We start from the raw sequence: 24,960 nt of genomic DNA on the forward strand, positions 1-24,960 counted from the left end.
CAAGTGTTTTAGAACAGGGTTGTTGTAGGTTTTTTGGGCCGTGTAGCCATGTTCTAGAAGCATTCTTTCCTGATGTTTTTCCTGCATCTGTGGCAAGCATTCTCAGAGGTTGTGAACCTCACAATCCCTGAGGATGCTTGCCACAGATGCAGGTGAAACATCAGGAGAGAATAGGTTCTTGTGGGGTTTTTTTTCAGGCTATAGGGCCATGTTCTAGAGGCATTTCTCCTGATGTTTCGCCTGCATCTATGGCAAGCATCCTCAGAGGTAGGGTGCCTGAGGATGCTTGCCATAGATGCAGGCGAAACGTCAGGAGAAATGCCTCTAGAACATGGCCCTATAGCCTGAAAAAACCCACGACAACCCAGTGATTCCAGCCATGAAAGCCTTCGACAATACATCAGGAGAGAATGCTTCTAGAACATGGCCATACAGCCCGAAAAACCCACGACAACTCAGTGATTCTGGCCATGAAAGCCTTCGACAATACATTTAGGATAGTTTCTTCTTCCCTAGGAAAAGTGAGTTGTATTAACTTCCATATTCATGTTCGCCACCCCAATATTCTGCCCCCATGCTCAATATTTTCCATGCCCAAGATATTCCCAGACCAAAGGTTGCAAGTGCTACCCTATACTTCCAATGGCCATAGCTTCCTTTTCATATCTACCTTGGGTAGGCAACGTAATTTTTTAATTTTGTGACCTAGAGGACCTTTCCATATGAAACATTCTCTAGCATTGAGTTCCTCCCCCCATTTAAAATAATTCTTCTGATTAAGCTCTCTCACTTCTGATAGTTACGCAAGTAGCACACTTAGTGTGACTGTCAGATTCAAGCCATAAAATTATCAGAATCACTATTAATGTCATAGTAGAGACAGAAAACATAGCTCTTTGCTGGAGGTACGAATTTCCACTTCTTGTTCCTTCTATAGCCATTGAGTACAAGACGTGTATATCTTGTAAGCACTTGAGTTGTGCTTCCCCAGTGCAAACACTGGGAATTCATGCAATGAAAAAAAAAACCAAAACAACAATACAGAACTTTTTGGATACAAGTAGTTGGTTGCATAAATTCGGGGAAACCACAGAAGGTATTCCCCATAAGCTATGGTACAGCATTGGCTTTGTTTAAAGATAGCACCCTACTCCCCCACTCATTAGAAAGCACATTTCTGAGTGAAGGGAATAGCCTGGATGAGTATCTGAATTCCCTTTGGCATTGACAACTGCAATTAACACAAGCAAGAGAACTCCAGATCACGACTTCCACAATACAGACCAGTATTACAGTAGTTTGATTATTCCCTGAGTTAGTATGACAATTTACCTCTAAATGATCTCAATGAAGACACAAGTTTTCCTTTTGAAATAGAAGACATATATAAATGTTAACGCATTATAACGCAAAACCTCATCCACAGGTATGGATGGGAAACAGCCATTGATTAAGTGAAGAGATTCTCACTTCTCTCCCACTTGGCTTCCCCATCTTCAGAAAAATGATGGCACTTCATGGATTTTAATCTTAAGTCAATACTGTGCAGAGGTGTGCAATAGTGGTCACTCTTTATGGGAAGACAAATGTGAATTCAGTGCAGTCAGAACGAAAGTTTGTAGTAGAGTATACCCAGCTTCTGTGAGTCTGAAATATTTTCCCCCAATATTCTGAGACTTTTAACACTCTTTCGGAAGATATGTTCTCATATCTGTAAATTCTGCACCTGAGCAATTTTTGAGGAAGGGAAATGGATTCCACCCATTTCCATTTCTATTCAGATGAGCAATGAGTACAGCCCTCCATGTTAGTTGATACTGATAGCATATAGGGTCCCGGTGTAGTTATCACCTCTCAAAGCATGGAGTAATACAAGGATAACGTCCGGCAATCTGGTAGCTTCGGTTGTATGAAACAGTTAAACATGGCTTCACTTCTATTGGTACAGCTAGGGACATCCCGGTAGCAGTCTGCACGTGGCCTCGAGCTTGGATACCACCTTGTAAACTAGCTGGACAAGCATGCAGTGGGTAAGATGGTGTGGGACCAGCTGACACAATTGGTTGACAGTTCTGTTGCGTTGCTGTTTGAGAATACTGCAAAGGGGTCTGATGTGCTTGAATATAGTGGTGTATATGCTGCTGAGGAGGTTGAGCCGCCGTTTGAAATAAACTGGGCTGGGCAGCTTGCGAAGTATGTCCTTTTTGCTTGTTGGCTTCTTTCACATCGTTATCATGGGCACTAGAATACAAAATTAAAACTTTTATTTTATTTTATGGCTACAATTCACAACCCACCAATCCCATATGCCAGTGTTTCTCAACCTGAGGGTCGGGACCCCTGGGGGGGGTCACGAGGGGGTGTCAGAGGGGTCGCCAAAGACAATTAGAAAACACAGTATTTTCTGATGGCCATGGGGGTTCCATGTGAGAAGTTTGGCCCAATTCTGTCATTGGTGGAGTTCAGAATGCTCTTTGATTACAGGTGAACTATAAATCCCAGCAACTACAACTCCGAAATGTCAAGGTCTATCAAAACCCCACCAGTGTCCACATTTGGGCATGTTGAGTATTCGTGCCAAATTTGGTCCAGATGCATCTGTGCTCTCTGGATGTAGGTGAACTACAACTCTGAAACACAAGGTCAATGCCCACCAAACTTTTCTAGTATTTTCTGTTTGTCATGGGAGCTCTGTGTCCCAAGTTTGGTTGAATTCCATCCTTGGTGGAGTTCAGAATGCCCTTTGATATTGTAGGTGAACTATAAATCCCAGAAAATACAACTCCCAAATGACAAAATCAATCCTCCTCTCAACCCCACCAGTATTCAAATTTTGAGTGTATCGAGTATTTGTTCCAAATGAATGAAAATGCATCCCGCATATCGGATATTTATTTACAAGAGGATTCATAACAGCAGCAACATTACAGTTGTGAAGTAGCAAAGAAAATAATGTTATGGTTGGGGGTCACCACAACATAAGGAACTGTATTAAGGGGTCACGGCATTAGGAAGGTTGAGAACCACTGCCATATGCATATACAAAACATTTCAATGTGTCCTTGATGGAGACCAGTACTTTCTCTGGTGGTTCTTTGTTGGCCAATACAACAATAAATGGAGTCCCACCTACTGCACATCTGTTTTTAGCATGCAGCAATTCCAACATAGTATAACAATAAAACCATGACTGACATTCTGTATTGCAGTTGAAGATTTGTAACCCAAAATTATGGATTCGTAAGTGTTCAGCAGTCAAGAATGTGATGACTATGGCACATGTTTAAATATTTGAAAACATGTCACACTCAGGAAGGAGCAAGCTTGTTTTCTGCTGCTCTGGAGGCTAGAACATGGAGCAATGTATTCAAACTGCAGGAAAAAAGATTCCACCTGAAAGTTAGGAAGACTTTAAATAAAGACTATTATTATTATTTGAAACACAAGATGAGAACAGCAGACACTCTGCTGGCTTTTGAATTGGATCACAAGTCGGACACTTCCCAAGCGTCAAGGACTGTGTGATGTATCAGCGAATAATGCATGCAGATCGCAGTAAAGTGGGCTTCTGCAGCTGGCAGATGGTAATTTTGTCAGCGCCGATTGTGTTTAAGTGCAGGCCAAGGTCTTTAGGCACTGCACTCAGTGTGCCAATCACCACTGGGACCACCTTTACTGGCTTGTGCCAGAGTACTTTAAATAAAGACTATTATTATTGTTGTTTGTTGGCTTTAAATAAATACTATTTAAAGACTATAAAGATGATGATGATTATAGACTTTAAATAAAGACTATTTAAAGACTATAACGACTATTATTATTATTATTATTATTATTATTATTATTATTATTATGGTGGTAAGAGCTGTTTGGCAGTGGAATATGCTGTCTCAGAGTGGGTTAGTTTCTTTCACTTGAGGTTTTTTAAGCAGAGGCAAGATGGCATGGGTTAGGGGTGCTTCAATTGTATTTTTCTGCATGTCAGAATACATTGGACCGGATGGCCCTTGTAGTCTCCGATTCTATTACTATTGCCATGATCCCAAATGTTTCCCCAATCCACCACAACAGCCATCAGCAGCATAGGTTGAAAAATGGTCTGCTCAGCTGCCAGTTGAGACACAAGGAGGAGGATGTTTCCAGCTCCTCCTATTAGTAAAGGTAAAGGTTTCCCTTGACATTAAGTCTGGTCATGTCCAACTCTGAGAGGTGGTGTTCATCTCCATTTCTAAGCCGAAGAGCTGGCGTTGTCCAAAGACGCCTCCAAAGTCATGTGGCTGGCATGACTGCATGGAGTGCTATCACTTTCCTGCCAGGGCAGTACCTATTCAATCTACTCACATTTGAATGTTTTCTAACTGCCAGGTTGGCAGAAACTGGGGCTAATAGCAGGAGCTTACCCCATTCCCTGGATCTGAACCACCAACCTTTTGGTCAGCAAGTTCAGCAGCTCAGCGGTTTAATCTACTGCGCCATTGGGGGTGTTTCCTATTAGTGAGCAAAGCTCTGATGAGGGCTTATGGCAGTGGTCCTGCTTCTGATTGTTGAAACCTCATTCACTGGTAGGAGGGGACTGGAAGTGCTGTCTTCCTTGTGCCCCAATTGGCAGTGGATGAGACCTCCATTGGTCAATGTGACTGCTGGCTATTATGGTGGGCTTGATGAGTTGGACCAGGTGATATTACTTAGATATGCACGTGTAACTAAGTAGCTGATGTAGAATACTGGTGTATATTAGAATTTATTTATTTTATTTATTTACAACATTTTTACCCCGCCGTTCTCAACCCCTGGAGAACGGCTAGAACACTGCCTTGTTTTCCCATTTTAGGTGAAAAGAGGAATATAAATAAATAACCACTTCTGCAGAATGGGAAAGCTATGAAAAACGCATGGTCGTGTGCATGTGTTGAGATGCCGCGGTAGTTTAAGCGTACCAGGCTACCAAAGTGAGACACCACTGTAAACACTTACACCAATAGCCGTTCAATGCATGGCACCAAGAAGTCCCAGGAATATGCAGTGAGACGATGGAGTCGCGCCGGCCATGTTGGAGAAAGACGCAAGATAATCCTTGACGAAGCCACACATGCAGCAGCCACTAGCGAAGGGGCATAATTTAAAAATGCATGATCTGGAGAGACATTGGAGGATCACAGTTAAGTCAAACACAGTATTAGCTGTAGAACTAAGGAACTGGGGGGTGTCTTTAGAACAAAGCCATGCGTACCTTGCAGGGATACCTCCAAAAAGTAGTCCGCATATTTTGCCATATACAGCTTTGTCTTTTCCAAGCAAACCATTGGCCATCCATCATGGAGATCCGATTCATGGACAGCAATAGAGAGATAATAGTCAATGAAGTGAGCTGCTGTTGGGAGGCAGAGGTTCCACTGAAAGGTTTCCAGTAAGAGCAGCTCCATGTGCAGCAAGTTCTGTTTAGTTAGGACCAGGTTCATGTTGGTCATACAACCCAGGTTGTTTAACTGTTCAAGTTTAGGCACACTGTCTTCCTTTTCTTCAAATTTACCTTGAGAGAAATGAGAAAGTGAAAAACCGTTACACGGTTAACTATTTGATCAAACAGATTATGTATGTTTCCACATCTGAAGCATCATATCGCCAAATGAGAAGATGCATTATTAAAAACAGTTGCTATAAGATTAAAACATGTGTGCCAATTGTGCCTGTACCTTGGGAAGTCAGATTTGACCATGCTCTGGTTACATCCCAAATAGACTACTGCAACGCGCTCTACATGGGGCTGCCTTTGAAGATTGTTCGGAAACTTCAAATGGTCCAATGGGCGGCAGCTAGACTGCTCACTGAAGCAGTGTACGGGGAGCACAAAACCCTGTTATGCCAGCTCCACTGGTTGCCAGTCTGTTACTGAGTACAATTCAAAGTGCTGGCTTTAGCCTATAAATCCCTAAACAATTCTGGCCCTGCTTACCTGTCTGAACGTCCGAACGTATCCCCCTCTATAATCCACCTCAGAAGTTAAGATTATATGGGGAGGCCCTACTCTTGATCTCACCACCACTGCAAACGTGATTGATGGGGATGAGAGACAGGGCCTTCTCAGTGATGGCCTCTCGGCTATGGAACTCCCTCCTCAAAGAAATCAGGTCAGCTCCCTCCCTTCTGTCTTTGAGGAAATGTGGCTGTGGGACCAAGCATTCAACCAATAAATAGTGCAATAAGGATAACGGACTAATGGAATTGACAACTGGACAGGCCTTGGACTATGGATCTGGATTTTGTGATTTTAACTGATGTTTTAATAATTAATGTTTAATTGTATGGTTTTAATTGTATTTGTTTATTTTTATATTTATATGTATTGGCATCAAATCGCTGCCTGCTGTAAGGCTGCCCTGAGTCCCCTTTTAGAGTGAGAAGGGCGGGATACAAATATGTGAAATAATAATAAATGAATAAATTAGTTGTAACCATGTCCTGGGGAAAAAATTCCAATATATTTTCGATGGTAAGCACAACCAGGTGTATTTTCTGCTAGTGACATCCTGATTTTCAGTGGATAGAGAATCCAACATATATCTCCAGATATATATTGGAGATAACTTTTTTTTAAAAAAAGCAAAATTTTAGTTCAGGGTTTGGGAGTGAGTGTATATGTGTGTATTTTTAAAGGCTTAATCAGAATATTGTATTTGTCATTTGGCTGCATAACTTGGAAATAATCTATTTGTATCTTCAAATTTTCAAGTTCAATCAAGAACAAAAAAAAATTGCAGCCCTTTAAAGACTAATAAGTTTTATTTGTCATAAGCTTTCATTGACTCTACCCAATATCATCAGATGCAGCTAAGTTCATCTCAGATAAGATTTGTTGCTCTCTAAAGTTCCACAAGACTCATTATTTTTGTTGTAAAAGGCTAAACACTTCTGACCCAAAATCTATTGAAATAGCTACAATAATACTGGAAATCATTCTGCTCACAGTGAAGAATGTTCTGGCAAGGGACGCATGGATATGAATGAAACTATTTCACATTTCTGCATCTCTCTTGCAATTTCAAATAACCTACAGCATTTGGTGATTACAACAGCTTGGAAAACTGGGTAGCGTTAACTGAGAATGGGAAAAATGGGCAACAGTTGTAAAACTGAGTTGCTGTGAGTTTTATGGGCTGTATGGCCATGTTCCAGAAGCATTCTCTCCTGACGCTTGACCCACATCTACGGCAGACATCCTCAGAGGTTGTGAGGTCTGTTGGAAACTAGGCAAGTGGGGTTTTATATATATCTGTGGAATATCCAGGGTGGGAGAAAGAATTCTTGTCTGTTTGAGGCAAGTGTGAATGTTACAATTGGCCACCTTGATTAGCATTAAATGGCCTTGCATCTTCAAAGCCTGGGTGCTTCCTGTGGTTAAACTTTGAAAAGAAAAATCCTGATATTGTGTATGTAAAGAAGGGAGAATACCATTAAGGAAAACTCAAGCAGAACTACATTCAGGAAACATAAAGTGACAATTGGGAAATATTCTAATATATGTTGGGTTTGGTAGCAATTCGGTTTTGAAAATAGTTAACCAAGAAAGTTGTAAACTCTAGTCTGTGGAACAATGTGAATAAAGAGAAACAGAATTTGGCCAAGTGTACCAGAACTGGAATTCAAGATGATGTTGATATATGATTCTTAAGAGGTTTAGAGACCAAAGCCACTCACTTGCTAGACTTGAGTAAGGGTCAAACTTGTTCATTTGCTAGTCTGAGAAAGATCAATTTGTTAAGCCTGTTGCTTTATACTTACTCGCTAAAAGCAAGCAGGAAAGAGCAACCACGTGTAGCTGTTGAATGGAGATGTCATAACGGTCCATAAAGAGGTCCAGTAGATAAACAGCAAGATGTCGAGCAGCAGGACAGAGTCTGAAGCGGTTGCTCACAATGGCAATCAAGTCTGCAAAATATCTTCGGAGATTTAATTGCGGAGACTGGCCTTTATATGAGGGCAGCTTCAGCTCCTAAATGGAGAATAATCCAGAGAATAATAAGTATTTTCAGGATGACACAACCACTGTTTAGGCACTTGAACTACAATTAACTATTATTAAATAAAAGGAAAAGACTACTAGGATTATAGGCTTCTCCAGAAGGAGCAAATGTGTCAACAGGCTGCAATATGTCTTACTGTGTGTGTCCACCCAAATTATTGGGTTGTTGTAGTTTTTTTTGGGCTATTTGGCCATGTTCTAGAGGCATTCTCTCCTGACGTTTCGCCTGCATCTATGGTAAGCATCTTCAGAGGTAGTACCTCTGAGGATGCTAAGCCATAGATGCAGGCGAAACGTCAGGAGAGAATGCCTCTAGAACATGGCCATATAGCCCGAAAAAACCTACAACAACCCAGTGATTCCGGCCATGAAAGTCTTCGACAAGATGTTTGTATTGTTCTGGATTATATTCTGGCAATTCCTGGCATCAGCAGCTACATTTCATTCCCAGGTTTGAGAGGTTTTCTTTTTAATTCTGAGACACATCAGAACAACACGTTTCTTTCTCCAACTTCCTTTAAACACTTTTAAATTTACACTGCATTAGTTAATTATTGTGTATGCAAAATAACCCTTTTTTAAAAAGAGGAGAAACGTCGTCCTTCAGACAGGAGGACTACTTCAATAAAACCTACCACAGTTTTAAGAAAGTGCAAGCAAATGCTACAAAAATCTCCTGCAATGAGAAGCAAAAGTGGATGCAGTGGCAACAGGAGGAAACCAAACCCAACAAAAACCCATAGAGCTATAACATAAGCTCACACTTTAGATTTAAATGGAAGAACTCATATTCCAAAGACAAAAGCAGGTGATTTAGCTGCAAATGTAAATCCAAGTTTTTCCAGTTTGAAATTCAGTATGGAGTAACTGAGTATGTTCAACTGTAAACAAGTGTGTACTATGGGATAACTCTCCTTTGCTTCACAAACTGTTTGTGACTATGCTTATTTCCTGAAGCTTTCAAGGTTTTATGATGAAAAAAAGGCATGACATTATACAACATACTGCAAGTTGGGACAGAGAGTTTCATCTATGCTGACGATCGTGCCATCACTGCTCAAGCAGGGAGCTTAGAAATGGTCAAACAGAAGCTCTCCAAAACTCTAGGTGCTCTTACTGCCTATTACAGGAGAACCAGCTGATTCCTAATCCATCTAAAATGCAGACAAGTGCTTTCCATCTTAAGAACAGACAAGCATTTGATTCTATGAAGCATTTCAAGCTCTGAGGATTACCTCGGAAGAAATCCCACTGGAGTATTGCAACACACCAAAATCCCTGGGAGTTACCCTGGACTGTGCTCTGACTTACAAGAAGCCCTGCTTGACTATCAAGCAAAAAGTGGGTGCTAGAAATAGTATCATACAAAACCTGACTGACACAGCCTGGGGATCACAACCAGACACAATGAAGACATTGGCTCTTGTGCTTTGCTACTCTGCTGTTGAGTACACATGCCCAGTGTGGAACACATCTCACCACAGCAAAACAGTGGACGTGGCTCTGAACGAGACATGCCGCATTATCACAGAATGTCTACACCTTACACCGCTGGAGAAATTATACTGTTTAGCCAGTATTGCACCACCTGACATTCGTCAGGAAGTAGCAGCCTGTAATGAAAGGTCCAAGGCACTGACATCTCCAGCCCATCCTCTGTTCAGATATCAGCCAGCAAGCTAGTGCCTTAACTTAAGAATGAGCTTCCTAAGATCTACAGATACTCACAGGAACACCTCAGCAAGTGAAAGTCCAAAAACGGCAAGCTAAAACCCAGAACCTCAATCAGTGGCGAATACTAGATGAGAAACTGTCCTCCTGGGCACACAGAAGACTGGGAAACTTGGAAGGCACTGAACAGACTGTGCTCTGGCATCATGAGATGCAGAATTAACCTTAAGAAATGGGGTTACAAAGTAGAGTCCACAACATGCGAGTGTGGAGAAGAACAAACCACAGACCATCTACTATAATGCAGTCTGAGCCCTGCCACAATCACAATGGAGGACCTTCTTACAGCGACACCAGAGGCACTTCAAGTGGCCAGCTTCTGGTCAAAGGAAATTTAGTATAATGCCAAGTTTTTAACTTTGTGGTTTTAAAAATACATTACAACTGTATTCTCAATTTGCTTCTGACATGATAAATAAATATTATACAACACAAAGGAATCCAATCGTGGGGGCCAAAATACTTGAAACTTTCATCAGAATTCTCAAGATTTTGCTTGTTGCTGCCAACTGGATTTGTGCCGAGGACGAGAGATTTTGCTCTTTGACCCTATACTGCTATCCCAATTGAAATTCTCCCCCTCTAACCAGTTTTTAGGCAAGGAGTTTGGAGAGATTTCATAAATAACACCATTTAACAAAATTTGAAAGTGTTATTTCCCGTTTAATTGTGCAGTACTTACTTTGAAAGTACTTGTTAAAACTCCAGAAACTTTGTTTTCGTGGCTACCACAAACAATATTGAAGTGGTTGAGACTTCATGAGATATTTGTTGAAAAATTATAGCCAAATGTGCTGCAGGATGTCCCACAAAAACAGCTTTTTCTATGTTTTTATTATAGAACTAATGAGGAAATGACATTTATAACCCAGGAACAAAAATCGTGTTACATAGTATAATGGGAAGATCTCCCACAATACTTGCATTGTGAATTAGCCGCTGAAATATGAATATTTCTATTATGTCAGCTAGTAGAAATGCAATCTGAGATATCTCTGTCTCTCTATGACCAGCATTGTCATGGAGCACTACCTGAATTTTAGCGACATGGTGGTCTTGGCCTATAAAACCCTATATGGCTCCAGCCCAGCTTACTTGTCCGAACGTATCTCCTTCTACGTTCCACCTTGAAGTTTAAGATCAACCGGGGAGGTCCTGCTCTCGGTCCCACCAGCTTCACAAACGCGTGTGGTGGGGATGAGAGACAGGGCCTTCTCAGTAGTGACCCCCCGCCTGTGGAATTCGCTCCCTAGCGAGATGAGATCAGCTTCTTCCCTCCTTTCATTTAGGAAAAAACTGAAATCATGGTTTTGGAACCAGACCTTTGGCTAGCAGGAATGATAGCACTTTGGACATCGAACTGGACTATATGACTGTGATAATAATGAAAATGACTATATGACTACGATAATAATGTTTAATTGTTTTTAATCTGTTGTTCTATTTATTGTTTTATATTGATATTATTTGTTATATCAATTTGTTGCCAGTGTAAGCTGCTATGAGTACCCCCCCCGGGGGGGGGTGGGGGTGAGAAGAGCGGGGCAAAAATGTTGTAAATAAATAAAATAAATACATATTGATTAGTACTGTGTTCAACTAAGAGTTCTCTCTGTAATCCAGGACACTGATCTACTCCAACTGAACAAGAATGGTTGGACAATAACTACACAAGATCATTGATTTCACACAGAAAATACTCCTATGTATCTGCTTTCCGCTTTAAATCTGGACTGAGTATCCGACTAATGAGAATTCAAGCAGTGCAGGTAATTCATGGTCTAAAAAATTACAATTTTTTAGTGGACCTAGGAATCAACAAGGCCACCCTGGGAGCATGTGCCATTACGTCAGTGATCCAGGAAGTTGCCCAAGATCAAAAGGACAGTCCGGGGTTTACTGTCCGCTTGAGGCATCGTGCCGAAGGGCACAAGGCTCTTGGGAAAGAGTTAAACTGGAAAGAAAGGCTTGCCATTATTAATCAACATCTGACATTTGCAGCAGCAATAACTGCTGAGACAGCATTCCTATGACTGGAGGCTAGTACATACAACAAGGGTAATACATAGGTTCCAAGCATTTACACAGCTGACTGAATTCAATCAGTATATTAACTAGTAATTCCTGTAAAGTTGCCCTAATTCTTCGGGGAGGGTTTATGTCTGAGTTGCACAGATGTAAGCATTCAGGCAATACAGTATAACCTTCCTTTGTGTAGCAAAGCTGTCTTTGGTGACCACATATTCTTTTAAAGGCTCCCTAAAAAGCACAGAAACTCTCTCCAAAATAGGTACGACTCTTCACATATTTGTGAGAACACACACACACACAAAACCCCAACACTGAAAGTTAGTATATGTCAGCATTTCTCAAGCTGGGGGTCGGGACCCCTGGGGGGATCGCGAGGGGGTGTCAGAGGGGTCGCCAAAGACCATCAGAAAACACAGTATTTTTCTGTTGGTTGTGGAAGTTCTGTGTGGGAAGCTTGGCCCAATTTTCTTGTTGGTGGGGTTCAGAATGCTCTATGATTGTAGGTGAACTATAAATCCCAGCAACTACAACTCCCAAATGTCAAGCTCTATTTTCCCCAAATTCCACCACTGTTCACATTTGGGCATATCGAGTATTTGTGCCAATATTTGGTCTGGATCCACCAGTGTTTGAGCCCACAGTGCTCTCTGGAGGTTGGTGAACTATAACTCCCAAACTCAAGCTCAATACCCACCAAACCCTTCCAGTATTTTCTGTAGGTCATGTGTGCCAAGGTTGGTTCAGTTCCATTGTTGGTAGAGTACAGAATGCTCATTGATTGTAGGTGAACTATAAATCCAAACAACTACAACTGTCAAGGGACAAAATCAATCCCCCCAACCCCATGTATTGGGTATTTGTGCCCAATTTGGTCCAGTGAATGAAAATACATTCTGCATGTCGGATATTTACATTACAATACATAACAGTAGCCAAATTACAGTTATAAAGTAGCAATGAAAATAATGTTGGGGGTCACCACAACATGAGAAACTGGGTTAAGGGGTCGCGGCACTAGGAAGGTTGAGAAACGCTAGGAAGGTTGAGAAATCCTCCAAACATTTCCATTTATTCCCCTAAACACTGGCAGAATTTGACCTCCTTTATGGAATTTCTTTACAGCAGCAAATGTTAACTACACAACAAGAGTTAAATATTTATACACTGATTTTTCTGAATCTGTGGCCTAAGCTAGCCTTCAGAAAAGAGACCTGAATAGACACAGAATTATCTGATCAGGATTTTAAGCACTTAGTCAGCTGTGTTGTCGAAGGCTTTCATGGCTGAAATCATGGAGTTGCTGTGAGTTTTCCAGGCTGTATACAGCCCGAAAATCTCACAGCTACCCATTTAGTCAGCTGTCTTAATGTTTGTTTAACAGGCACAACTGAGCCACTCTTATGACACTCTCTGTGGTACCGCAATCTACTATCTTATTTCTATCATTCTTAATGAAGTTCAGCCCCATTCCCATGAATCTGTGTTCAGATCTTCTACTCAGTTCCATAGATTTCAGGGCAAGTCTTTAGAAGTTTCCCTGATGGAACCTTTCAAGCAAAGGCTTCTCTGACAACACAGGATGCTTCCAAAGTGGCAAATGGTTCAAGTTTGATTTGAATGCAGAACGGTCCACTTTGTAATTACAAAGACAAATCAAACAGATGTACCCTATGTATCAGCTACATAGGGTGCATCTATTATTATTAGTATTACTAGATGTACCTTCTACGCGTTGCTCTGGCCAACCTTCCTTCCCCCCCTCTTTCTCTCCCTCTTTCCTTTTCTTTTTTCTTCTCTCCTTCCTTCCTTCTCTACCTCTTTCCTTTCTCCCCCGCCTTTTATTTTCCTTCCTTCTTTCTCTCCTTTCTTCCTTCTCTACTTCTCTCCTTCCTTCCTTTGCTCTTTGTTTCCATCTCTCTTCCCTTCTTTCTTGACCTCCTTTTTTCTTTCTCCCCTTCCCTATTTTCTGTATCATCATTTAGCTTTTTTTGGGTTTTAAATACTTTCTGCTATTTGGGGTGGGGTTATGAGTGATGGTCACTCGTTGGTCTGTTACGAGTATAGTGTCCAAATTTTGTGTCAATTCGTCCAGTGGTTTTTGAGTTATGTTAATTCCACAAACGAACATTACGTTTTTATTTATATAGATTATGTTTACGTATGCCTGGCTTTTGATCTCCACAAGGACACTGAAAGAGGTTTCTACATTGTAGCTTGGCCCTACTCTTAACTGTCATGACTCAAAAGGAAAGTCACGGAAGATGTAGTTTGATGAGACAGCAGCACTTCTTGGCAGAGATGGGTAATGCTGTTTTAAGTCCCCTTTGGGGGAGACTTGCAATAAATGTAATAATGATGATGATGATACCTTGTCAAACTACAACTCACATTAGTCTATAGCACTGAACCATGGCAGTCAAACTGCATTAATTCTACAGGGTAGATGCACCCTTAGTTAAGTAGACTTAAAAATAAGGAATTTCTCCTGACCTGGCCTCCTTAAACCTGCTGGAAATGCCATTGAATATACTCATGTTGAGCTTTCTGCTCGGCTGGCAATGACCTCCCACAAAATGGTCCTATCTTTGCAGGCGAAACGTCAGGAGAAATGCCTCTAGAACATGGCCATATAGCCCGAAAAAACCCACAAGAACTGGGTCCTATCTTTCTTTGTAGGTAGAATAGGCAATAATGTCAAAGGCTGGATCTACACTGCCATAGAATCCAGATTACAAAATCAGATATTCCACATTATCGGCTTTGAACTGGATTATATGTATTTACACCAGGTACGGGCAAATCCAGGCCCAGGGCTGCAGTGCGACCCCTTGGGCTCTTTTCTCATGCTCTCCTCTCTCTCACCATCCTATCTTACGCTTCTTTCTCTCTTTCCTTCTACCTTACCTCCCTTCCTTACCTCCATCTTTCTCTCTCCCTCCTTCCCTTCCACCCTTTCGTTCTTCCTTCCCTGGCTCTCTTTCTCCTTCCTTCTCTCCTTCCTGGTGGGAACGAGAGACAGGGCCTTCTCAGTGGTGGCCCCTCGGTTATGAAACGCCCTTCCTAGGGAAATTAGATTGGCCCCCTCCCTTTTAACGTTCCGGAAAAAGATTAAGACTTGGTTGTTTGAGCAAGCATTTGACATAGGAAATTGGGACGATTGGATGATGAGACTGGACAACGTTTTTAACTAAGATACTTATGATTTATGTGGTAACTGATTTTATTGTGATTTTGTGTTTTATGCTAATGTTTTAAAATGTTTTATACTGTAGTTGGCATTGCCTTTGTTAACCGCCCCGAGTTGCCTGCGGGCTGAGAGGGGCAGTATATAAATATAGTAAATAAATAGTAAATAAAAAACTGTACAATATTAATCAAAACAGGAGGCCCACGAAACCGACTCAAGTTGCTGTTCCTGAAGACAGGAGAGCAATTGGGTCTCTTCTTCAAAGAAACAGGGTTATCAAGATGGATGGGTCGATTTGGCCACCCTTATCTCAAGTAAAGAAAGAGATGATCGGGGGCCCTGTCATCACATAGCTATTGCTCTGTGCTTCCATGTTAATTGCCATGGTTGCCTCCTGCGAAATCCCGGGATTTGTAGTGAAGCAGTTGAGCTTTCCAGCTGAGAGTTGCAAATGCCTGGATTCCAGAGGATGAAACCAGAGCAGTTAAAGGGGAATCGCTTTTGCATAGTGTGAAAGGACCCCAGGTGGAGTTGGGGAGGCTTGAACATCATGCAACTTTTCTTTCTTCTGAAATTGCAGGGAAAGCACTTAGCACAAAAAGGTTGATTCAGCCTTCCTCCTCTTTCACACTCCTCTCACAAAAAAAGGAACAATGCCAGTGTTAAGTATTCCCAGATCTACATGCTATGTCAAGCGGACACCGTGACTCAGACAACACACAACACAACTCAGACTTCTCAGACTTCCTTCATGTTTATTTAGACTCCAATCCACAAAAGAGATGCAAGAGACACACCCAGGCATGCCAGTCAGTCTTTTTGTAAACAGAACACAAATTATGCTCGCTGAACCTCCTTCTATACCTTCTCGTACCTTCTATATACAGGGCTACCCATGCTCTAGTCTGCTTTGGTTAGACCACACCTGGAATACTGTGTCCAATTCTGGGCACCACAAATGAAAAGAGATGTTGACAAGCTGGAATGTGTCCTGAGGAGGGCAACTAAAATTATCAAGGTTCTGGAGAACAAGCCCTATGAGGAGTGGCTTAAAGAGCTGGGCATGTTTAGCCTGAAGAAGAGAAGGCTGAGAGAAGACATGATAGCCATGTATAAATACATGAGAGAAAGTCATAAGGAGGAGGGAACAAACTTGTTTTCCGCTGCCCTGGAGACTAGGATGCAATGGAACAATGGCTTCAAACTACAAGAAAGGAGATTCCACCTGAACATTAGGAAGAACTTCCTGACTGTGAGATCTGTTCAGCAGTGGAATTCTCTACCACACAGTGTATTGGAGACTCCTTTGGAGGCTTTTAAACAGAGGCTGGATGGTCATCTGTTCGGGGGGGGGGGGTGCTTTGAATGCAATTGTCCTGCTTCTTGGCAGGGGGTTGGACTGGATGTCCCATGAGGTCTCTTCCAATTCTATGATTCTCACACCCCTTTCAAATGATGCTCCTGGGGGTCGAGAGCATCCTCAGGAATCATATAATAGAGTCCGCAAATAGAAGGGTCGAATTAAAATTTCCTTTTCCATGATGTGAACGGAGCAATTTTGCTTCCAAGCTTGTGAAACCAATGGTAAACAATGAGTGTCAATGAATCTACACTGTTCCGCCAATGCAGTTTGACACCACTTCAACTATCAGGAGTTAATGCTATGGAATTGTAGCTTGCCAAGTATTCTTTGGCAGAGAAGGCTAAAGCTGTCGCAAAACCACAACTCCCATGACTCCATAACATTGAGCCATGGCAATTCAACAGTGCAAATAGGAGGCCCAGGTGGGCAACTCTTGTGCCAGCAGGACTACTGACCAAAAGGTTGGCAGTTCGAATCAGGGGAGAGTGGGGTGAGCTCCCGTCTGTCAGTTCCAGCTTCCCATGCAGGGACATGAGAGAAGCCTCCCACTGGAAGGTAAAACATCCAGGCGTCCCCTGGGCAATGTCCTTGCAGATGGCCCATCCTCACACACCAGAAGCGACTTGCAGTTTCTCAAGTCGCCCTGACATGGGAAAAAAAACTAAAACGTGCAAATGAGTTCAGTGCATTGTCAGGTAACTGCAAAGGACTGCAACCAATTTCACCCACAGTGAGGTCCACTGAAACTGGCAATGCAAGTTATCATAGTTTACTTAAATATTAAAGTTTCAAACTTTCAGTTCATGGGGTCATGAGTCTAGATGAAAATCCCATTAAATTTGGTAAGTCCCGTTTTTAGTAGCATCTTTAGGAATTCTAACCTCAATTGTTCCACACACTCTCAAGCTGGATCTACACTGCCAAATAATGCAGTTTGAACTGCACTATATGGTTAGTGTAGACCTATATAACACAGTTCAAACTGCATTATTTAGCAGTGCAGATCCAGCCTCAGAGAAAGACAATTGTCAATGTCATCTGAACAAATATTGCCAAGAAAAGTCTGCAATAGGGCTGCTACAGGTCTCAAGAAACACAACAATCTATATAAATAAAAATGTAATGTTAGCTTGTGGGATTAAGATGACTCAAAAACCATTGGGCGAATTGACACCAAATTTGGACACAAGACATCTATCAGGCCAACAAGTGACCATCACTCAGAAAAACATTGAAAAACACAACAGAAGAGACTTAAAAGGCCACAAAAAACCATTACAACACATGTGCAAAACCACATATACATATGCAAACACACATATACACAAATATAAAGACACACAAATCACATATTCACAGACTGGCCAAAGCAACGCATGGCAGGAGACAGCTAGTAACTAATATAAAAAAAACAGCCAGCATGGGGCCCTCCCAGACAGGCCCTATATCCCAGGACCTGATCCAAGGTGTACTGCTTGAAACTGGATTATATGAGTCCGCTGCACTGCCTGATAATCTGGGATAAAGCGCCTATCTGGAAGGCCCTACAGTGTCATGATCCGAGCATTGGAGTAGAACTCTGGAAATCAGGGTTCAAATTCCTGCTTGGTTACAGAAACCCACTGTGTGAGCATGGGCAAGTTTTATACTCTTTTAGCATCAGAAGAAGACCAAAGCAAATCGTATCTGATCAAACCTTGCCATATAACCCAGAATATCAAGGCAGAAAATCCCACAGTATCTGTTTTGAACTGGGTTATCTGAGTCCACACTGCCATATATTCCAGTTCAAAGCGGATAATGTGGGATTTTAATTCAGCTGTGTGGAAAGGGCCTTGGGATCACCGTAAGTCAGAAATGGCACAAAAGCACACAACGTCACAAGAAAGTGAAGAGACGTAACCAGTCGGGGCTGTTGTCAGAATGAACACAGACACATAAACCATCAAATCCCTCTGAAAATACTCCAAGGCTGAAAGTTTGGAAGCAACTGACAAAAGGTCAAGCCTTTCCTTGTGCAAACTAATTTTTTAAGGCTTGGGAGACAAAAGAGGTATGAGCCACTGCATCCTTTGATGTCCCCGAAGTGGGGTGGGAGATGGGCGAGACGGAGAGAGAAAAAAAAAAGAGTCTAGGCAGCTGCTTCCTCCCTGTGTCCCACCTCGAGAAGAAGAAAGAAGAGGAGAGGAAGTAGAAAAAGGTGGAGAGGAAGAAGGAGAAGATGAGGAAAAGGAAATACAATGAAGAGGAGATTCTGAATTGATTGAGTGCAAACTGATGTGTTATTGTATTTTATATTGTGTTTACTTTTTTGTATGATTTTAGGCACTTTGTGTTGTCTGTAAACAACAACGAGTCCCTTCGGGGGGATGGTGGCGGGATATTATTAAAGTTATTATTATTTTACTGGCACAAAAACATAGTATGTCACAGCAAATGAGATGTATATGCTGGATATCATTATTATTATTATTATGACACAAAAACACAGTATGTCACAGCAAACGAGATATATATGCTGGATTTCATTATTATTATTATTATTATTATTATTATTATTATTATTATTATATGATACTGACACAAAAACACAGTATTTCATAGCAAACGAGATCTATATGCTGGATTTTGTTATTATTATTATTATACTGACACAAAAAACAGTATGTCACATCAAATGAGATATATATGCTGGATTTAGTTATTACTATTATATTATATTATAATGACACAAAAACACAGTATGTCACAGCAAATGAGATATATACGCTGGATTTCGTTATTATTATTATTATTATATTATACTGACACAAAAACACAGTATGCCACAGCAAATGAGATTTATATGCTGGATTTCGTTATTACTATTATCATTATTATTGGAGCCCCTGGTGGCACAATGGGTTACACTCTTGTGCTGACAGAACTGAAGACTGACAGATCAGAGGTGCGAATCTGGGGAGAGCGCAGATGAGCTCCCTCTGTCAGATTCAGCTCCCCATGCGGGACATGAGAGAAGCCTCCCACAAGGATGGTAAAACATCAAAATATCCTAAGCAACATCCTTGCAGACGGCCAATTCTCTCACACCAGAAGCGACTTCTAGTTTCTCAAGTTGCTCCTGACATGACAAAAATTATTATTATTATTATTATTATTATTATTATTATTATTATTATTATTCTGACCCAAAAACACAGTATGTCACAGCAAATGAGATCTATATATGCTGTATTTCGTATCACAAAATCACAAGTCAAACACTTCTCAAGTGTCTAGGACTGTGCGATGTATTTTCGAATGGTGCGCACAGATCCAAGTAAGGTGGCCTTAGATAGTTCTGTCAATGTTTACTTTTTCCAAATGCCGGCTGAGATATTTACTGGTTTATGACAGAGCCTTTGCAGTTTGATTTTTATAATAATAATAATAATAATAATAATAATAATAAGTCCCCTGCCATGCGTTGCTGTGGCTCAGTTTGTGTATATGTGTTTTGTGTGTATATATATGTGGTTTTATGCATGCTTTGTAAAGTATTATTTATTTTTTTTTGGCTTTTTAAGTTTCTTCCGCTGTGTTTTTCAGTGTTTTTATGAGTGATGGTCACTTGTTGACCTGATAGGTGTATTGTGTCCAAATTTGGTGACAATTCATCCAGTAGTTTTTGAGTTATGTTAATCCAACAAACAAACATTACATTTTTATTTATATAGATTACTAGTTGTCCCCTGCCACGCTTTGCTGTGGCCCACATGGGGGTTCTGTGTGGGAGGTTTGGCCCAATTCTATCATTGCTGGGGTTCAGAATGCTCTTTGGTTGTAGGTGAACTATAAATCCCAGCAACTACAACTCCCAAATGTCAAGATTCTATTTTCCCCAAACTCCACCAGTGTTCACATTTGGGCATATTGAGTCTTTGTGTAGAGTTTGGTCCAGATCCATCATTGTTTGAGTCCACACTGATCTCTGGATGTAGGTAAACTCCAAAACCAAAGGACACTGCCCATCAAACCCTTCCAGTATTTTCTGTTGGTCACGGGAGAACTGTGTGCCAAGTTTATTTATTTATTTTATTTGCTTTACTTCTATACCGCCTTTCTCAGCCAGAATGGCGACTCAAGGTGGTTTACATAGTAAAGGTTATCATAACAATATCAAAGAAGATAATTAAAAATACATTATACAAGATATACAGATCAAAAACAATCATTATCATAAGCCTCAGCAAACAAATCAGAATCCGTAATCATAATTCTATACCAATTCCTATCTTCGGTTGTACCATCTTCATGTATTCATTGCACTATTTAGCCAAATGCTTGTTCGTAAAGCCAAGTCTTGACCTTCCTCCGGAATGCCAGCAGTGAAGGGGCCTGTCTGATGTCCACAGGTAGGGCATTCCACAGCCGAGGGGCCACCACCGAGAAGGCCCTGTCCCTCGTCCCCGCCAACCGCGCCTGCGATGCAGGCGGGACCGAGAGCAGGGCCTCCCCAGACGATCTTAATGTCCTAGTCGGTTCATAGGTGGAGATGCGTTCGGAGAGGTAAGTAGGGCCAGAACCGTTTAGGGCTTTATAGGCTAAAGCCAGCACCTTGAATTGTGCCCGGTAGCAGATTGGCAGCCAGTGGAGCTGGCGCAGCAGAGGAGTGGTGTGCTCCCTGAGTGCCACTCCTGTTAGCAACCTGGCTGCTTGGTTCAATTCCAATGTTGGTGGAGTTCAGAATGCTTTTTGGTTGTAAGTGAATTATAAAGCCCAGTAACTACAACTCCCAAATGACAAAATCATTTTTTTTTTGAGTGAAGGACATACATTGGGTTGTTAGGTATCTTGTGTCCAAATTTGGTGTCAATTCGTCAAGTGGTTTTTGCGTTCAGTTAATCCCACAAACAAACATTATATTTTTATTTATATAGATTATTATTAAATTTTGTTATTACTATCATTACTATTATTAAGTAAAGAAGACGAAGAAGAGAAGAAGAGGAGGAGAGGGAAAATGAAGAACAGGGGGGAAAAAGAAAAAGACGAGGAGGAGAGGAAGGATAATAAGAGAAAGGAGAAAGAAAAGGCAGATGAAAAAGCGGAGGAGGAAAGGAAAAGGGCACCCAAAGTGACACTCAACTTTGAGTCCGGCAGCCTGGATCTATTAATACAAACTTTCTGATCTGGGACAAAACTGGGACAGAAGGGAAGGTAATGGTGGGCCCTTGTTCAGGCTTTGCGCAGGGAGCTTACCTTGTAGCGGAGCGCTTGGTGGATGTCGGCGGCCAGCTGTCCTTTCCACCACTGCCCCTCCAGCTCCATGGGACACGAAGCAAGGCGGCCCGGCAGGCAAGCAAGAGTGGGCGGCAACTCTGAAGGCTGCAGAGAGAGCAAAAGAAAGAAGGAGTGAAGGAGAAGAAGGGTGGAAGTGGCTCCGAAGAGGCCGCTCATCCACCCTCCAATGCCAGGCCTGCCTTTGCACTCCACTCAAAGCCAACCCCCCTCTTTTCTCTCTGATTCCCCCTACTTCCTAAGGACCCCACCTCTCTCCGAGGAAAGGAGGGATCTGGAGTTGGGGCCGCAGCTGATCCCACTCAGAAAAAGAGGAGGAGGGGGAAGTGGGGCAGCCAGTTGCTGCCTGCTGTAATTCTTCTTTCCTCCCCAATTCCCCAGTGAGAGAGTCATACAGCTGGGGTTGGATCCCCTGCACATACACACACACACACACCCTACTCTATAACCCCTTCCACACAGCTGAATAAAATCCCACATTTTCTGCTTTGAACTGGGATATATGGCAGTGTGGACTCAGATAACCCAGTTCAAAGCAGATATTGTGGCGTTTCCTGCCTTGAGATTCTGGATTATATAGCTGTGGGGAAAGGTCCTTAGTAACAAACTTTTTGTTCCTGGGTTATAAATGTCATTTCCTAATTGGGCCTATCGTAAAAATATGGGAAAGGCCTATTAAACTGCAAAAATTAGTTTGGTGAGGCATCACCACTCTTTCCCAGATAAGGCCAAAGACCTTGTCAAATTCTCTTGACTCCATAAGATTGAGAGCCAAGGTGGTTCAAGTGGCGTCAGGCCGCATTCCTTCCTGTGAAGGAAGAAGGAAAATATGAAAAAGAAGAGGAGGAAGGAGGAGAGGAAGAAGTGGGTCCCTTCTACAGAAAGTCCAGATTATCTGCGTTAAACTGGATTATATGGCAGTGTAGACTCACATGATCCAGTTCAAAGCAGACAACGTGGATTATCTGATGTAATAATCTGGATTATATGGCAGCGTAGAAGGGGCCATGGAGGAGAAGGAGGAAGGGGAAGTGGGAGAAGGAAGAGGAGAAGAAATGAAGGGGAGGAGAAAAGGAAGAAGAGAGAGATGAACTAAGAGAGGAGATAAAGAAGTAGTGGAGGGGAGTAAGAAGAAAGGAGGAGAGGAAGAGGCAGAAGTTGGAGAGAAGAATGGGAAGAGGAGGAGGAGAAAAGGGGAAGAAGAGAAAAAGAAAAGGAGGAGAGGAAGAAGAACTAAAAGAGAGGATAAAGTAGGAGTGGTGGAGGAGGAGAGTAAGAAGAGGAGGTGGAAGTTGGAGGAGAGAAGGGGAAGAGGAGAATAAAGAAAAAGAGAAAAAGAAAAGAAGGGGAAGAGAGGGAGAAGAGAAGGGGATGTTGGAGAAGAGAAGAAGGGGAAGAGAAAAAAGGAGAAGAGAAAAAGAAAAGAAGGGGAGAAGGAGAAGAACTAAAAGAGGAGATAAATAAGAAGTAGAGGAGAGGAAGAAGATAAAAGAGAGGAAGAAGAGGTGGAAGTTGGAGGAGAGAAGGGGAAGAGAAGAATAAAGGAGAAGGGGAGGAGGAGAGGAACTAAAAGAAATAAAGAAATGAAAGAGGAGGAGAGTAAGAAGAAGGAGAGGAAGAAGAGGAGGGGGATGTTCGAGAAGAAAAGAAGGGGAGAAGGAGAAGAAGTAAAAGAGGAGATAAATAAGAAGTGAAGGAGAGTAAGAAGATAAAGGAGAGGAAGAAGAGGAGGTGGAAGTTGGAGGAGAGAAGGGGAAGAGAAGAATAAAGAAGAGAAAAAGAAGGGGAGGACGAGAGAGGAACTAAAAGAAATGAAAGAGGAGGAGAGTAAGAAGATAAAGAAGAAATGTAAGAGCCAGAGAGTAAGAAGAAAGGAGGAGAGAAAGAAGAGGAGGGGGATATTGGAGAAGAGAAGAAGGGGAAGAGAGGAAAGGGGAAGAAGAGAAAAAGGAAAGGAGGAGATGAAGAAGAACTAAAAGAGAGGATAAAGTAGGAGTGGTGGAGGAGGAGAGTAAGAAGAGGAGGTGGAAGTTGGAGGAAAGAAGGGGAAGAGGACAATATAGGAAAAGAGATAAAGAAAAGGAGGAGGAGAGGGAGAAGTGGAGGGGGATGTTGGAGAAGAGAAGAAGGGAAGAGAAGAAAGGAGAAGAGAAAAGAACTAAAAGAGTGGAGGAGAGTAAGAAGATAAAGGAGAGGAAGAAGAGTAGGTGGAAGTTGGATATGAGAAGAAGGGGAAGTGGAGAAGAAGAGGAAGGAGGACTAAAAGAGGCGATAAAGAAGTGGAGGAGAGGACAAAAATTAAAGAGGAGGAGAGTAAGAAGAATGGAGGTGGAGTTGAAGAGGAGTAGAAAAAGAGAAGAGGAAGAAGAACTAAAAGAGAAGATAGAAGTGGAGGTGGGGAGTAAGAAGAAATGAGGGTGGAAGGAGAAAGGAGAGAAGAAGCAAAAAGAAGAGAAAGAGGGGGAAGAGAGAGGAGGAGAGGAGCCGAATTAAAAGGGGGAGGGGGGAGGTCGGCGTCCTTAAAGGGGAGGACTGCTGACCTGGGAGGGCCTTCCTTCTTGGCAGGAGACCCCTGATCGGGCCGGGGAAAAGGAGGGAGCCGGCTTCTTTCCCGAAGGAGCAACGGCCGGCCTCTCCTCTTCCTCCTCCTCCTCCTCCTCGAGGCCCGTGGGGAGCCTCCCGAGAGGAACAAAGGGCCCGGCCGAGTCAGGCAAGAGGGAGGGAGGCGATCCCGGCGTCTTACCCGGAGCCCGCAGCGCCGCTTCTTAGTCCCTGTCCCCCGCCGGGGCCGAGGCGCCCATTCCCGGCGCCGGAGCTCAAGACCCCTCGGCGGAGGAGGAGGAGGAGTGCCGGCCGCATCCCGCTGCCATCCCGGCCTAGCCCTGGCCTTCCCCGTCCATGGTGGGAGCGCTCGCTTCCCCGGAGCCAGGGCTTGTATACAAAGACCAGGAGCCCCCAGACATGCGGCCGCGCCTCCGCCAATCGCCGCCCGCCTTGACGTTCCAAGCTGGGCACGCCCTCCAATCCCAGCGCCGCATGCAAAACGGGTTCGGGAAAGGGAGGAGGGAGGGGGAGATAGAGAGAGAGGGGAAAGAGGCACCCGTTTCTTTTTTCTTTTTTTTTTACAAAGCCGAGGAAGTTTTTGGGCCAATCCGAGCGCCGTAGCCGCTCAGGCTTCTTTTTTTTCTCTCTCTCCTTTCGGGAGGGGTTGGAAGAGCAGCGTCACGTGCTCAGGTTTTGCGCAAGGAGGGCTTAGGTGTGTTCCGAGCCCTGGATTCCCACCTGAGCCTCGAAGCTAAGCAGGGTCCGCCCTGGTTGCAACTTGGATGGGTGACCGCCACGGATTTG

At 42.7% G+C, this 24,960-nt stretch overlaps 1 protein-coding gene across 1 annotated transcript; it reads right to left on the reverse strand.

The window, feature by feature from the left end:
• Positions 1-1,017: 1,017 nt before the first annotated feature.
• Positions 1,018-24,612, reverse strand: CCNJ (cyclin J). Its single transcript, XM_060768693.2, has 6 exons — positions 24,356-24,612; positions 21,574-21,699; positions 7,780-7,990; positions 5,231-5,530; positions 4,975-5,134; positions 1,018-2,241 (listed from the first exon to the last, which is right to left on the reverse strand). The coding sequence occupies exons 2-6, from the start codon at positions 21,640-21,642 to the stop codon at positions 1,848-1,850; spliced, it is 1,134 nt and encodes a 377-aa protein (XP_060624676.1). The 5' UTR covers positions 21,643-21,699; positions 24,356-24,612; the 3' UTR covers positions 1,018-1,847.
• Between the last annotated feature and the right edge of the window lie 348 nt (positions 24,613-24,960).

The sequence above is a fragment of the Anolis sagrei genome, chromosome 3 (assembly GCF_037176765.1).
Source record: "Anolis sagrei isolate rAnoSag1 chromosome 3, rAnoSag1.mat, whole genome shotgun sequence".
Classification (NCBI taxonomy): domain Eukaryota; kingdom Metazoa; phylum Chordata; class Lepidosauria; order Squamata; family Dactyloidae; genus Anolis; species Anolis sagrei.